At 37.2% G+C, this 16,940-nt stretch overlaps 1 protein-coding gene across 4 annotated transcripts; it reads left to right on the forward strand.

Moving 5' to 3' along the window:
• Window positions 1–6,300: 6,300 nt before the first annotated feature.
• Window positions 6,301–13,736, forward strand: LOC107800485 (protein ANTHESIS POMOTING FACTOR 1). 4 transcript variants are annotated; one of them, XR_001651425.2, is made up of 13 exons: window positions 6,344–6,486; window positions 6,585–6,676; window positions 7,937–8,037; window positions 8,869–8,969; window positions 9,053–9,119; window positions 9,203–9,302; window positions 9,390–9,503; window positions 9,641–9,778; window positions 9,874–9,958; window positions 11,425–11,474; window positions 12,113–12,268; window positions 12,355–12,418; window positions 13,268–13,405. XR_001651425.2 is itself a non-coding variant. In XM_016623662.2 (12 exons), the coding sequence occupies exons 1-11, from the start codon at window positions 6,480–6,482 to the stop codon at window positions 12,254–12,256; spliced, it is 999 nt and encodes a 332-aa protein (XP_016479148.1). In that variant the 5' UTR covers window positions 6,344–6,479; the 3' UTR covers window positions 12,257–12,268; window positions 13,268–13,406. The 4 variants fall into 4 exon arrangements, 2 of the variants coding, with proteins under 2 accessions (XP_016479147.1, XP_016479148.1); XR_001651424.2 differs by having other exon boundaries at window positions 12,113–12,418; window positions 13,268–13,736; XM_016623662.2 differs by lacking the exon at window positions 12,355–12,418 and having other exon boundaries at window positions 13,268–13,406.
• Window positions 13,737–16,940: the final 3,204 nt, after the last annotated feature.

The raw sequence follows: 16,940 nt of genomic DNA on the forward strand, positions 1-16,940 counted from the left end.
AAGGCATTACCCTGTAGCAATAAATACCTTTGGGGGTGCGGAATGCAGTAAGCTCTTCATCTTTTGGTGCCATGCAAATTTGGTTATAGCCTGATGAACCGTCCATGAAAGGCATTGCCTCGTAACCAGTAGTAGCATCGATCATCAGCTCTGGAATAGGGAGCGGGAATTCATCTTTGGGACATGCATTGTTGAGATCCCTGAAGTCAACGCATACTCGAATCTAGCCATTCTTTTTTTCCTTACAGGGACAATACTTGAAACCCATGTTGGGTATTTAACTTCCCGAATAAATCCAGCTTCAATGAGTTTGTTAACTTCGGTTTTGATAAGGGGAACCAAGTCCGGCCTAAAGCGCCTTTGAGCTTTCTTAACAGGACGAGCGCCATTCTTGACTGCAAGGTGATGGACTACTACTTTAGGGTCCAAGCCAGGCATTTCTTTGTAACTCCAAGCAAAGACATCCCTAAACTCCTTGAGTAACTCAATATAAGTGCTTTCTTCATCAACTTCTAGTAAAGCTCTTAGGTAGATGGGTCTTGGTTCTTTATCAGTGCCAGGGTTAACTTCTTTTAAGACATCAATCGTTGCCTTCACCCCTTCTTCAAGTTTCGAGGGAGCATTTTCCGCATTTTCATCTTCTTGAGGGTCCCCATCGTTGAAAGATATGTGATAAAACGGTGAAACATCGTCCAATTTCTCGTCATCCTCCATTAGAGATAAAACACCATGCTCGCCTTGTGCAGTAACATGATACGAAGAACCCACATTTTCTTCATCTTCATCACGTTCTTTAGTGTAGACCACAGTGTATGGCTTCACCTTCAATACCTCATCACACGAAACCATGACTTTTGTTTGTTGCTTCATTCTAGAAGGAACCAAACTTTGGAAATCTTTAGAGATCTTCTGAATTTTGGGCAAAGCGGCTGTTTTTGTATTTCAATAATTTCTATGGAACTTATTTCCCTTCTTTAATGGACACAATCTCTCAAATACAGAAGTTCTCACAGTTGATTTTCCAAGTCGATCAAAGACTGAAGGCCTGTTAGAAGCGACAGATTCGTCTTCTACAATGATATAATTGCTGCTCGCCCTTCTTATAGAGATGCGCACCGGTGATGGTTGCTTGTATCCCAAACCTTCACGTGGTTGCCTCTCGCATCTTCTGATAGGAGCTTCCCTAACTTTGACGGCTCATTGGGATTGTATCCAGCTTTTGCGAATAACCTGTAAACATTAAGATCAAAACATTTATCTGTTCGCTTTGTAGGGAGTGCTCACATTCTGCAAATGATTTTGGGCTACAAACCCTGCAAGCGGTATTGAGGACGACTTTACTGCCTCAATTCGTTTGACCGGAAGAGTTAACCCCTTTAGTATGTTAGTTTGGAGATTAGATGATTTACCTTCATCTTTCTTCTTTTTAGGGACGTATTGGAGCAGATGAGTTACTTTCTTGCCGTGAGACACAATGTTCCCTTTATGAGACTTATTTGGGTTGGGGTGTACCTTCTCGGCAACATCTTTGGTTTTGTCGGCAACCACCTCAAGTCTCTTAGTCATGGACTCGCCATCCTTGTCATTCATGACATCATCAGTTTTTAGCTCCTTTACAATGCGGTTCTTCAAGTAGAACTTTGCATCGGCGAAGTGTGACTCAACCTCTGTGAATGGCTCGTCATCAGCAATTATCTTCTTTTCGACTTCACCTTCGTAGTATTTCAAACATTGATGGTAGGTAGATGGAGCCACTTTATTCTCATGTATCCAAGGCCTTCCAAGCAAGATGTTGTATGAAGTCTTTGCATCGATCACATACAACCATGCACTTGATTGTATATCTTCAATGGTGATTCCCAGCCTGATCGCCCCTATGGCTCTTTACCCCCCTTGGTTGAATCCTTGGATCATCACACGACTTTTTGAGAGTTCGTTCATGGGAATACCAAGTTCTTTCACAGTGCGAATTGGCAAAATATTCACTGAGGATCCTCCATCAACCAAAATTCGATTTACCCTTTCATCACACATATAGACAACCAGGTACAATGGGCGGTTATGAAGAGTGTCACCTAGCAGAAGATCGTCATTTGTGAACGTGACTTTTTCCTCACAAGCATTAACTTCTTGAGGAGTGGACTCGATGAGCTTTTCCGAAGATGGTGCCAACGGTAAGTCATCACTCTTTTCTTTCCCTTTGTCAGCGTGGCAACAAGAGGCATCGATACCCCCATACGAAATCTTCATGCAGAACCAACTTGGTAAAAACTCCTCCAAGGTCACTGGATTTCGTGGCTTTTGAGAGTGGTACACCTCCACTTTTGCTTTCTTTAAGTGCTTAACCGGATTCCATCTCCTTGGTCTTTTTACCATCATTTTCCTTGTTGGTTATTCTACTGATTCTTTTCGTGGGCTCATTTTGTGGTGCCTACGACGAGTCACCAACGTCCAACCTTCATCATCATCAGGTTGATTGACTTCAGCTTTTTCGTTCTCCAGTAATTCCTTATCTTTACTTTCTTTAAAACAACATAATTCATCCGGACTGAATGAGCCAAAGGTGATAGAGACTTGGTTTGCGCTTGCTTTCTCATCTTCAAGCATGATCTTCTTTTCGCGAGCCAAGTCCATAACTTTGTCCTTGAAGACAAATCACTTCTCTAGAGGGTGGCTCACAAGTCGATGGTATTTGCAGTAATTTGGGTCATTTGTTTTCCCAGCTTCATTTGGTCGCTTCATCTCCGGAAGCTCAATGAGATTTAACTCGAGGAGTTCTTCAAAAATAGCTGGCATATCAGAATCCAGAAATGGGTACTCTTTCTCTTGCATTTCTTTTAGAGTCAACTTTCCACTTGGCTTATCTTTAAAAGAAGTGGATTTCATACTCTGCTTCTTGCTCACCTTCGTCGTGAACTTTACATGTGATGTGTTGACATTCATAGCTTCTTTGTTTTCAGGCTTAGGTACGAACTTGCCCCACTTCCTAACTTCTTGCTTGTCGTTCCCCTTGTGAGGTTCATAGATAAACAGCCTTTTATTTCCAGCAGAGGCCATGCTCAATTCCATGTCATGGGCACGAGTTGCAAGTTCTTCAAATGTGCTAGGCTTGATACCTTGCAAGATGTAGTGCAATCCCTAATGCATGCCTTGGATGCACATCTCTATGTCCGAAGCTTCACTAAGCTTGTCTTTGTAGTTGAGGCTTGCATTCCTCCAACGATTGATAAATTCGATAACTAGTTTACCCTTCCGTTGATGAGTATTTGTGAGTTCCACCATGCTCACAATGCGCCTTGTGCTATAAAAGCGATTGAGGAACTCTTGCTCTAGTTGATCCCAGCTATCAATAGATCTTGCCTTGAGGTCTGTATACCTATCAAAAGCATTTTCTTTTAGCGAGCGGACAAACTGTTTGACAAGATAATCTCCATAAGTCCCAGCATTGTTGCATGTCTCAACGAAGTGCGCCACATGTTGCTTTGGATTTCCTTTACCATCAAACTGTTGAAACTTATGGAGGTTGATAGCCAGCAAGCATCTTCAACATATCGATCCTTGCAGTGTACGGCTTTGCTTATGTAAGGGAGGACTTGGTAGCAACTTCATACTTGTTCTTAATGGTTCCTTCGATGAACTCCTTCAGTTGATCGATTGGAATCATCCCTTCAGATGAGACAGGGATAGCCTTAGTGGATGCTACTTGTCTTGGGGTGAATCACTCTCTGGAACTTCTGGGAGCTTGCCAGGTGCATGGGTAGATTCTTATTCCATCAAGATTCCCACCCTATCTGTTAGCTTGTCGATTCTAGCATCTTGATTTTGCATGCACTAGGTCAAGCCAACGATTGCTTCTGTCAAGTTTGCCAACTGCTCCTCCACAAATAAAGTGTTAGTCACCATGGCTTGCATGATTGTCGTGGACGATAGAGAGTAACATGGATTATCACACAGATTGATCCTCGATTGGCTCACGCTATGTGGAGTAAGTGGGGATGATCCATCACTTAAAGCATCATCACTTTCCTTCACAGCAGAGTGCTTGGATCCGGAGAGGTCAAGCAGAGCAAGAGTTTTCTTGATCTTTTCAGCAACATCGCTTCTTCCTTCGGGTACGTTTGTGGAAGATCTTGCTCCTTTTGAGGATGAAGATCCGAAAACAGGAGTTGATGCGGACGACACTTGGGGTGCTTGTTATCCTAACGAGCTTGCTTTGCTCCTCATAACTGGTCCAAAGCTTTCAAAGGTATCATCGAGGATGCTTTCCACATCAACATAGAATCTGGAATTAGCAGCCTTGGTAGAAGTTGAACTGGAGTTGATTTTCTTTGAAGCTATTTCAATGTTCTTGAACTTTGGTGATTGAAAAGTTGAGATGAGAGGTAGAGATTGTCCCACCGGGCGTGCCAGAATTTGTAGACAATAAATTGTGTGAAGAAAATAAAATCAAGACCGAAAAATATTGCAACAATCGTAGTATTTTATTTCAAATATTTGAGTGTTACAATCTCTATGTTTCCTCTGATTCTACTTTTCAACAGTAAATAAAAGAGCCTTCGAGCTCAATCTTGAATTTTATTTTATTTTAATCCAAGTGCTTGAGATATGATCTTGATCTTGATGTATTTTTTATCCAAGGGCTTGCAGCTTATTCTTGAATCTTCGTCTTGATCTTTTAATTCTTAGAACACTTGAATGCTTGTAACTTTTAGAGAAATCTGCAGCGTTTGATCCACGAGCTCCCTCTTGCTTCTTGTTATAACTTCTGGTCTTTTCTGAGTTATGAAAACCCCTATTTATAGTTGTGGGAGGGAAGAGTTATGATAAGAACAAACTCTTTCCGACCAATCAAATTGAAGTGTGACAAGGCCGTATTTGATTGGCCAGAACATGTCACTTGCACACGTGACGCGATTTCATTGGCCTTTTAATGTGATTTGGCATGCCTTGTCATTTTGACATATGGTATGATCCTATTGGTTGTTTCGTTTGATTTGGCGCGCCACGTTATTTGACACGTAGCACCAAACTGGGCCTCTAGGAGGATGTCATTTTGGGCTAAATGAAGTGGGCTCATCACTTTAGCCTAATTAAATGGGTTGACCCAATGGATTAAGACTTATTTATTCAATCCTTATATGTTGGACATATATAACTAATCCAATTATATTAGCCCAATGAATTTATTTGAACTAATATATCTTGAATTTAAAATATAGTCCAAATTATTTTACGGATTTAATTTCAATAAAATTTATATGCCTGCAATGCGACTCTTTACATTGTGAACATCTTGTTTCAATATACTAGATGTGTGAAAAAAGGATTTGGGTAAAAAATATCTCTGAACTTTAAACGTGTGACTCTGAAATTAATTTAAAGCGATTAAATTTGTACAAATTTTGAAACTTCATCTATGATTGCATGAGTGTGAAGTTAATTTAAAGCGATTAAATTTGTACAAATTCAAAAACTTCGGCTATGATAGCATGAGTCTGAAGTTAATTTTAAGTGGTTAAATTTTAAAAATTTAGAAACTTTGGTTATAATTTTAGTCCCCGTTTGACCATAGATTTTGCCAAGTTTTTTTAAATTTTTTTTGGCAAAATATGTTTGTTTATAAATTTTATCCATGTTTTGGTAGATTTTGAAAATAAAATTTTTAAATCCCAAAACTAGCTCTAGACCTATTTTTGGCCCAAAATATTATTGTTTGATTTTTTTAAAGAATTATAAAAATTACCCCAAACTTTTGTATTTTATAAAAAAACTCACAATCTATTATGACCCAACTAATCCACCAGCTAATTACTATCATTACTTTTGGACTGATGGATCTTGTAATATTATTGCAATTTGACGGATTATAGTGGCTAGTAATTATGTTATTAACAGTTGATATTAAAATATCAGGTTATGATTTTTAGGATAGTGTATTATGTAGTTAATTATAAAAATGATAAATTTGTGCCAAACTTATCTATGTTCAGGACTATGGTTATGGTTTAATGATAATGAATGGCATCAATAAAGGTTCTACATATACATGATTAACAAGTTTATTTGTTTGGTATTGTTGGATATTTTTGATAGTTTTTAGAAGTTAAGAAATCACATTTTATATATATTTTTTTAAAAAATATAAAATATATTTTAAAAAATTATGTTCAAATAGATTTTCATCTTCAAATCAAACTTTAATCAAATAAAATTTTTTAAAATAAATTTAGAATTATATGACCAAACGCTAGCTTAATATCATAAAATTGATATATGTGCACTTTGTTCTTGAAAGTGGCTAGGCCATACTATTTTTACCAAAGGTGCCCCAAGTATCTAAAACGGCCCAATTCTAACGGATCCCGAGTTATCCTAGAGAAAAGCGCGACATCTCTTCGCAGGCGTTCTCAGTTGAAAACTTCCGTCGTCGGTAGTGCAGAAGCAATAGAATCTGCCTCTCTAGTTATTGAAGAGCAACCATGGCAGGTAGGGTATAAAATGTGAAGCAGAAGCAATTTGAGTTCTCCTTGTGTTAATTCGTTTTATTTTTCTGTTGCTTGTTGGCAATTGCAAATTATACTCAGGTGGACAACCTGAGAGAGAAGACAAGGTCTCACTAGAGATCACTGAAGAAATCTTACAGAGCATGGAAGTCGGCATGACGTTTCGCGACTATGTACGTTTTCTATAACTCTTTGTTTAAGCATTTCATAAGCTACAGGAAACTGAAGTTCTTAAAAGCTGAAAATATGTCCTCGTTTTTTTGTACCTTCCTTTGTATTATTGTTCATACTGGTGCTTGTTAATTACTTAAAGTACAATATTAGGTTCAGAAAGAGTAGCAGTAGATTGTAATTGCACTCTGTGTTTATGTAACTTCCAAATCCAGTAGGACAACCTTAGCCGGACCGCTGCTTGACCTTTAAGTTGGGAAAATCTTGTTTCTCTAAGCTAAATTTAAATTTTAATTGGTTTAAAGCAGTTGTTTTATCATCATTTGTGATTTTTGATGAGTGCTAATACATAAGAGCATTATACACCTTCTTTTTAAAAGTTAAATTACATTAGTGGTTGTTAACGTAGTTGGAGAACTTGCTAGTGAAATAAACAGATCCATTGCTCAATTTTTTGGGAAAGAAATATACATAGGCACACAAAGGATTGGTTCTATTTGACAAGTATTAAGACCCGTTCAGCTCTTACATTAAGGGGTCGTTTGATTCATGGACGAGTTATGTATTGTAGGTGTTATGCTATAGGGGTTGTTTTGGTGTGATGAATAATAATACATGGATCGTTATGCAGAAATGACAAATTACCTAATCCTTGTATGGCTAATACACATATTCTTATTCCTCATTCTACCGGTACAAAATAATATATAGGTTACGATATAAGTTATGTAAATATTAGGTATATAGAGTTTTATTCAGAACCTTCTTTTTTTCTTAAGAAGCTAAACTCTGTATTACATAGTAATTTAGAGTTGTAAAAACTTTTACCTTATCAGGAAAAATTAGAGTTGTAGTAGTAGTTAGAGTTTTATACTGAAAACCAATCATTGTACTAATAGTATAGAAGTTTATACTGGGGATTTTTTTTTTTTTCTATACAACAAACAGAACAAGCCCTAGATATTGTAGTCACATGATCCTTATTTGTTAGTTAATGCATATTCTGGTCTTTCTTTGTGTTTAGAAAGATTGACTAATGGTAGTATAAACTAACTTTCAAGAGCTATGATTGATCACCGTGCAACTTTTCTAGTTAGAATCATATGATGTATTTAGAATTGCATACAATTTTTTTATCTCCTATCAGTTGGACTCGTCACTAAGAATATCCTATTTGGTGAAACATGCTGTTTTTCTTAACTAGAGTGTCTAGACTGTGAAATCATTTTAGAAATATTGACATAGATTTTGCCTACATGCAGAGTGGTAGGATCAGTTCAATGGATTTTCATAAAACATCAAATTATCTGGTGACGGCCAGTGATGATGAGTCCATTCGTCTATATGATGTTGCAAATGCAACGTAAGCATCTTTCTTTTACTTTATTGGCAATGTAATTATTTAAATAGTTCATACTTTATTTGTTGTTGTTTTTTGGTTCTCTTGGTAGGCTGTGGTTCAGATCTTTCAGTTTCTGAATAAGCGATGCATTAGAAAAGTTAAAGATGTTCTAATATTCCTTCTCTGCCCAAAAAGAGCAATGTTCAATAAAATGGCGTATTGGTTGCCAAAAAAGAAAAAAAGTGCTGCTGCACCCAGTAATTATTTAAATTCCTTTTGCAGCTATTAGTCATTTCCAGTTGGTATAATATTGGTTCTGGATGGAGTTAAATGGAGCAACATGGTAGTAAGAATTCATATAGCTGACTCGAACTTGCTTGGGAATAAGGCGTAGTTATTGTTATAGTTATTTCCAGTTGCGATTTGAAGTCACCCTTTTTTATTTAGCTTTTAAGACGAACTAAATTAGTGGATATATCAGTTTGGCCAAAAAAAGGTCATGTCAGAACGCCTGCATGGATAAACTATTATTTTTTAAATTAATAACATCGATGTTAATTAAGGTCCATGAAAAGAAGAGTTGATGGTGCAATATAATGTGCCTAAGTACTCGGAAAAATCTTTCAAGCGTTAAAACTTAAACTTTCCTATCAATAGTAACCACATTGGCTTCTCATAGGAACTCTTTTCTATCAAAAAGGTGGTTTCTCATAGGAACTTGGCAAAATGCTCTTCTTCTTCTCCCACATTTTGTATTATCATAAGATATGTATTCTTTTTCTGAAATGTCATCTTGCTGTTGCCTTCTTCCGATGTTATTGGAGGTGCTATGTGATTTATCTGTCACTGCAGATGTTTGAAGACTATTAACAGCAAAAAGTACGGGGTTGATCTGGTTAGCTTCACTTCCCATCCTACAACTGTTATATACTCCTCCAAGAATGGTTGGGATGGTATGGGCATACTTTAATATAAGTGCATAATCCTTGCAAAGCAGAACAAGTGAATTACTAATTTGTTTGATGGACTGTTTCAGAATCTCTACGGCTTCTTTCATTGCATGACAACAAGTACTTGCGGTATTTCAAGGGTCATCGTGACAGGCATAGTTCTCAGCAGTATCAACTTTTATATGATTTCCAATGAATATCAATCCTAAAGTGAGGTCTGTATTTGTCTTTTGCAGGGTTGTGTCTCTTAGCTTATGCTCTAGGAAGGAGTATTTTATCTCTGGCTCGCTTGATCGATCTGTTCTACTTTGGGATCAAAGAGCTGATAAATGCCAGGTAAAGACCTCACCTCATTGACATTATTTGTCCTTACCAAATGTTCTTTTCATTTATCTGATTAATTGCTAAGTTTACTGTTCTTAGGGCCTTCTTCGAGTGCAAGGAAGACCAGCTACTGCCATTGATGAGCAAGGACTTGTCTTTGCTATTGCTTTTGGAGGATATATAAGGATGTTTGATGCACGCAATTATGAAAAGGTTTTGCATCTGATACATGAAAATGAATTACTATTTGATATGCTCATATGCATAATATTTGTCAATTTCATCTTTTGCTTTCATTAATTTGTTAAAAGTTTACTCTTTTTTGAGAAAAAAAATGTTACTCTTTGAAGGGGCCTTTTGAAATTTTCTCTGTTGGAGGAGATTTGTCTGATGCTAACATCGTTAAGTTCAGTAATGATGGGAGACTTGTGCTTTTGACAACTACGGATGGGCATATTCATGTGCTTGATTCGTTTCGTGGCACACTTGTGAGTTGTTTCCACCCTTGAGTTCAGAGGAGCATTTGGATTTTTTCCATACTATTGTCACTAAATAGATTATGCTTTTACCCTGTTTCCTGCAGTTATCAACATATAATGTGCAGCCTGTTTCAAGTAGTTCAACATTGGAGGCATCTTTCAGCCCAGAAGGAATGTTTGTTATATCAGGTAACAGTTTCTTCATGATATTCATGCTGGGCTCCTGCTATTTATTACTCCTCTGGTTCTTCCATTTTGAAGTTATGATATTGCTACAGTTTTCTTTTTATGGTGCATCAAGTCCTCTGGATATCATGTCTCTCACTTTCCAAATCTTGGTGTATGGATCATTCTATTATGCGAATGCAATTTTGTGTACTACTGTTTGGTCCTGAGGATAAACTTCGCTTCTATAGGGCCTCCTTCTATTTGTAGGTGGTGGGTGTGCATTGCTGGGTTGCATAAATGGAGAAAAATTGCTTGAATTTGGTTGGTTGCTTAATTGATATCTGGAGAGCTCCTATAATTATAGTTAATTTTGTATGTTGTATAAGAGCATATAGAGGTTCTGGGTTCAAGTGTCATTGCCACCCATTAAGAATTTTTTTATCGTGTTACATAATTCAAAGAACATAAGTAGACCTAAAGTGACATAAAGGGAAACTGTCTCAAATTACCTGAAATCTTTAGAAATCAATGCAAACTTAACTAAAATGCAATAAAAGCAAAGGGATCCATATAGGAGATACAACTAGTTGGGATCAAAATCACCTATGTTGCTCGGACTCTCGGAAGATGCCGTCGGGTGCGTGTCGGATCCTCCAAAAGTAGTGTATTTTAGGAGGATCCGACACGGGTACGACAATATTTTTGGAAAGTCCGAGCAACTTAGAAAATCACGATTTGTGCAGGGGGGGTTAAGTGTGAGACTAAAGAACCTTTAAATACAACAAATTTGTGTTTGAGGCTAGCTTATTAATTGTCAAAATCGTGAATGTTATTGACTTGCATGGATTGAGTTCGTACTGGCAGAATATAGGCATTTGCTTAAAAAAATTTCCTCCTCTTTTCCTGCTTTAAATTAAGATCATATTTTTTATTTGAGATCTTATATTTTTTAGATTACACTAGTCCATTTGTGAAAGTCTTCACAGGTACAATCATAGAAGGTACTCATCATAGAAGTGGTGCAATAAAAATGACGAAAATTTTGTGCTTAGTACTAGTGGTGAAATGATCTCGAGCCTCCCCTAGAAATTAGTTAAATCTTTCTAGAAGAACTTCATTCAACTTAAGAGAGAAAGGAGGAGAAAGAAGGAAGCTTATTCATCTATTGCTTTAGTTAGCAGCTTGTCTTTTGGTAGGGAAAGTTGTCTCGCAGCAAGAATCACTTGACATTTTATAGCCCGTGAAGCTGCTTAATCAGAAACCGGTGTAGGGTTAGGACAGAATCAACTCCAGAAGGGTATATGAATATCGGATTCTTTTGTCTTATAGACAGTTAGGTTCATTTTCTTTTTTTCCTTAATCCTCAGATGCATATCCAAATGAAATAATTTTTTCCAGCAAATTTATTTGTTTATCCCATCCCCCCTCCCAAAAGAACGAGAAGGTAAAAAGAGAAAGATAACATGTTGCTTTGAACTACTTTGCAGGATCAGGTGATGGTAGTGTGTATGCTTGGAGTGTCCGGAGTGGCAAAGAGGTATGAACAAAACCATATATCTGCTACTATCAAACCCTTTATATTTGCTCATGATAAGAAGTGTATATATACTAGTATAATTTGATTATTTTTTGGGGAAGACTCACTAGCTGTAATCTTAGAGGAGGTTAATGCTGGTATTCTCTTTGCAGGAAACTTTATTTGTAAATGATTAAATGAGTCTGTTCAGAAGGAAATATAATGCTTTACGGACCAACTTTTTCTTTTTGCTAGTTTTAGGGATGAGTCAACCACTGTCTCCTTTGCTCACACCCCTCTATTTTTCTATTGCTTCTCTTGCCCTGCGAGTGTTTCTAGGGAGTTCACTTCTTTTGGTATCATGCCACATTTTGGTGTGTGCATGGGATGACAAAGAATGTCCTTTTGAAATATTTGTAAGTTGAATGACTTGTTAATTAACAATTGATGAATAGCTATAGAAAATGATGTGAAATGATGCAAGCGGAGAGTCATACTAGTAGTGTAAGGGAGAATGTGTCACTTGAAGATCGAATTGGAAAAAGAAAAGAATTCAAGCAGCTTCTTCCATACAGAAGTGGTGAAGCTTCTTAGTTACAATAGCTCTTTGCTTAATTGATTGTATTGACCAATCTTATTCTTCCATCTGCATCTCTTAGGTAGCCAGTTGGATGAGTACAGATACTGAGCCACCTATGATCAAGTGGGCTCCAGGAAGCTTAATGTTTGTGACTGGTTCTTCTGAGCTTTCATTTTGGATCCCAGACTTATCGAAATTGGGAGCTTATGTGGGAAGAAAATAGAGGAATTTCATGGTAAGTCCGTGTATTGGGAAGAGATAGAACAAATCTACCAAATCTTCTTGGCTTGTGCCTCCTGAGCATTGTCTGCATAACATTAGGGTTTGGCAGATCATAATGCGTGATCCTCAGAGTGCTTTCTGAACTAGAACACAGGAAGATCAGGTACTGAATTTTCATCATAATGTTGATGTATTTGCTGGGACCCCTCTCTCTCTTTCTCTGTCCCTCTCTTCCTCTGGAGCATACTATTGCAGCTCATATTGATTTGCTTGATAATATCCTTGGTCATTGAATGAAATGGTTGTATAATACGGGGCAAGAAAATGAAAGCTGTTAAGAACACCTGCCTCAGTCGAGTAGCCCGTCGGCGGCAAATGATAAACTTTTCAGGTGTTTCAGAACAGTTTTTGAGTTTTTGCAATAGTTTAGCCTAATCATGTCAACTTTATCTGGCCAAAGGGTAGAATCCCTGGCTCATTATAAACAAGGTACATATGCCTTTGGAATCTATAGTATATAGAGCAAATTGGGGAGTCTAGATTCAGTAGAAGGTAGGATAGCTTTGGTTAGTGTCTTCTTATACACTTAGCTCAAATATTTCTATGTGCTAACTAGTTCAGCAACTGGAAAGCTACCATATGTGCATATAACATTTAACAAGCTCAGCAGTCGTTCAAAGGCCAGAAAGCTAACCACTCTATCTTTCTTCCTTTATTCTGCTTACAAGTCTGCTTATGAATGCTGCATATTGTCCGGTTCTATTATAGTACCATAATGACGATAGCTTGTTGAAAGCTCATCCCTATTGTCTTCTCTCCCCGAGTCAGGCTCGTTAAAGATAGAATTACTTCCATTTTTTACTGAATGATGCAACTTAGAGGAAAAAAGTCCGCTTATGAATGCTGCATAATATCTTGGTCCGTCATTGTACTAAAGCTTGTCAAAAAATATATCCTGTTTGATATCATTGACTTCTGAGTTTTACTGATCTTCTGTCCTACATAATTGCAGTTTGGGCTACAAGAAAAATCCGTAGTTGGAAGGTCAAATGATTGATTGAGCTGAGAACTGTGGCGGTATAGTCCTCCTATTACTGGACTGATTTGTCATGAACCTTGTTTGATTGCTTGAAGATCACATTTTGTGATTTTTATGAGTGAAACATCTAAAACTTTTGAGGGCTCTAATGTGATTAATGAGATTGGACTTTTTGGTGCTCCATCTCCTACTAAGTCCAGATTCATCCTGCTGGGCCTGGAGATGCTGCATCAAGAGAGGCTTTCTGATACTGTACCACCAATGTTTTTAACTGTCTACCATTTCAAGATAAAAGGAAAAGAAGAGTAAATTGGTATTCTCGATTGCAAGTAAGTATAGTGCTGTAGATAAATTAGACAGTATTCCCTTATTTCCTTCTTGTAAATAACTTTATCTGACTCGATTTTGTTCTTGATGTATGTGCCTATAGTTCGGCGTTCTACTTCCCTGCTTTATTGTGAATTGCAGTAGCTTTGTTCACTTACATTTTAGTTGGCTACAATACAGGAGATTCTATCAAATTTTCATTGCCGCTCTGTATGTTTTGCTATGGAATGTGTTGTGTTATGTACCATAGTGATTTCTCACGATGAGCACTTTTTGTTACATCAATTTCCTAGTATAGAGAGTGATCGACCCATGGTAGTGAGTCTGAATTATTTCAAGATGGTTGTTGGATTGGCTTAGAGTTGAGTGCGGGGCTGTTTATCCTAACAAGGACAAGTAGTTCCGTACTAGTTGAAAGTATACAGAGGTGAAATTGAAACAATAAGTGAACGGAACTGAAATCTAGCCGAGTTATAAGTATGTTAGAAAGTGAAAATGGATGCTGGTTCTTGCCTCATCTTACTCATAAAGGACATTACGTACAAGTGGATTCAAAAAGTTACAAAGATCATCGTGGATCCACAACTAAATCTCCAAGTATCCATGAACTAAGAAGAGAAGCATTGTCCATAATTTTCTCATTGGCTCTGTTTTTCTTCGAACACATGCTCAGTAGAAATTCAAAAGGACAGTACTCCAAAGGGAATGAGGGTCATCAAAACCAGGAAAGCATGAAAAAATTGTCAAACCATATATGGTAAAGCATCCCACCCAAATCTTTGTGATTGGGACTGGCTTCATAATTATTGAGAGAAAAAAAAAGCTTTTGAAGGCAGTGGGGCCAAAGCAGATGGAAGAAAATCACTCTAATGTGAATGAAGTGTTATATGTGCCCATCACAATAACTGGCCTGGACCATCGACGTCAGTGGCCCACATGTCAGTTAGATAGCTTTGTCTGTTTTTCTTTCGAGTCTGGTCACTTGCTTCTTCATGAGTCCTTTTCTATGGCTGTCATAATTATCTCCATTTTTCGGGGTCGGACCAGGGGTGCTTGCGTCGGAATAAGTTTATGGGTAATATTAATGCTAAAAAGACAGAGAAAAAGCAAATTAAAGAAAAATACCATGGTTACAGTAGATAATAAGGAAAAAAAAGAGCGTGGGAGCCGGGAGGGATTTCTTTTTGCAACTGGAAGTATACTGTATATCAAATTGTAAAAGATTACCCAAAGATTTAAACTCAAATGAGTTTGGAAACATACAATTTAACAATTTATGACATATATACACATACACACACTATGATTTCTAATAATTTTTCAACACTTACATATGTTCGAATGTTGAACTTGATGGATTCAAGTGAGTTGTGCTCAAACTAGTCCTTCGGGAAGGCGTAGGCCACACCCACACAACTGGCTTCCAAAATTCAGTTTGTTGTTAAGAGATTAGAACTTTTGCCATTTTGCCATTTTTAGTGGTAACCTAAATTGCCTTATCTGATACATCGTGCAAGATCAATTTCTTTAATGTGGGGAGAATAAAGTTGTTATAAGTAGCCATTTCGCTTCTTTGATGAACCATTTGATGGGTAGAGTCGTAGAGATAAAAGGCCGAGCGGTTACTTATTACTTCTTCTATCTTAGCTTATGCGGCACAAGTTTCTTTTTAACTTAGTCCCAAAAAATGATACAATGTTATATTGAAAAATAATTTCAAATATTTTATCCTTAATAAAATGATTTATGTCCGCACAATTATTTATAATTTATTTAGTTCACTTGTTTTAAAATTTTTATTAACTCCATATCCAATCAAATAATGACACATAAAATGTGATGGAGGGAGTAGCACCTTAACGTTTCTAATTGCTGATTTCTTTTTGTGTGCTTCTATCTTCCTTCAGGTAGTGAAAACTAGACGTACCTAATCTATAATAGAACACTTGCATTACCCAACATGTTATTGTCTCAGTTGTCAAGTTGCAATATTTCGAATTTCAGTAGTCATAGTCCAAATGAATTTTCTTTTCCCGTAAACTACATGAAATAAAAGAATAATTGTGGAGGATGGTGGCATTGGAAAACACAAGTAATAAAGAAGAGAGAGAGAGAGAGAGAGTATGTATGAGGAGACATGCAAAGAATTGTCTGATGATATTTACGATGAAGGGGGGTAAGGTTCAAACCTCAAAAAATATACTCTTCTTTTTCCTTTCTGCCCCAAAATAACGGCCGCATTAGTATAGGGGCAGGAGGAACGCTTTTGCTCAAAATCATATATTCTTCAAACTCATCATTTTGCCATTGCTGTTCACGATGAAAAAAGGGGAGAAGGAGCAGTCTTCTTAAATCATGATCATTGGAAAATCTTTTCTTTAGTGTACTATTTGGATTGGGTTGGATGAGATTGGATATCAACAAGCCCTGACTAATTCACTCACTGTCACTGACTGCCTTTTCTCTAGAGCTATAGGACTTAGGATTTCAGAGTTAGGGCACCGCCCTACCCTACCCCTCCCCCCTCTTAGGGCTGGGTCCCCAATCCCCATTGGTATGTCTGTCGTCTGTCAATACCCTTGTTGATCACTACTTCCACGCGCCCTTTATATATTGTATGTGGCCGAACAAAACGGAATTTTTTTAATTTACTTATGGCATGCTTGACTGATAACAGAGTTATATAAAGAAAAGACACATCAATAATATTTCTATTGAACACAAAAGATCATTTGATTTAAGATATAAGAATTAATCTACAAGGAATAATCATGTAATGTATGATTATTGCGTGATTATTTCATAACAGCTATACTGGTTTTCATACATGCATGAAGTTAATGTTAAGCATAACTTATACGTATTTCCTTTTGTTCTCAAGGCATATTAAAAACATCAGCTACAAGAGTAAAAGATCAATCTATGTTACATTCAACTTATATCAGGTGATATCAAATTTTATAAACAGGGGTAGAATTTAAATACACCCTCTCAAAATTAGGAAGGAGACTTTTCTAGTGGGAGTAGGAAAAAACAAATTTCATAAATAGCATTCCATGCTGATTGTCTCCTTTCATTCCGGTGGCGAAGTCAGAAAATTCAATAAAGGTGTTTAAATTTTGAATAGCCTTTGCCAGTGGGTTATGCAAGAGTGCTCAAAGTCTATTTTTAATCAATAACAAGCAATATTTTACCTTATACGTAGTATAATTTTTCGGCGAAGGGCGGTCAGTTGACCACCCTTGGGCCAACATAGCTTCGCCGCTGTCTCCACCCCGAACACCGCTCCTACCTCCCCCCTCCACCGACCAACCACCCC

This window comes from Nicotiana tabacum, chromosome 17, assembly GCF_000715075.1.
Source record: "Nicotiana tabacum cultivar K326 chromosome 17, ASM71507v2, whole genome shotgun sequence".
In the NCBI taxonomy this organism is placed as follows: Eukaryota; Viridiplantae; Streptophyta; class Magnoliopsida; order Solanales; family Solanaceae; genus Nicotiana; species Nicotiana tabacum.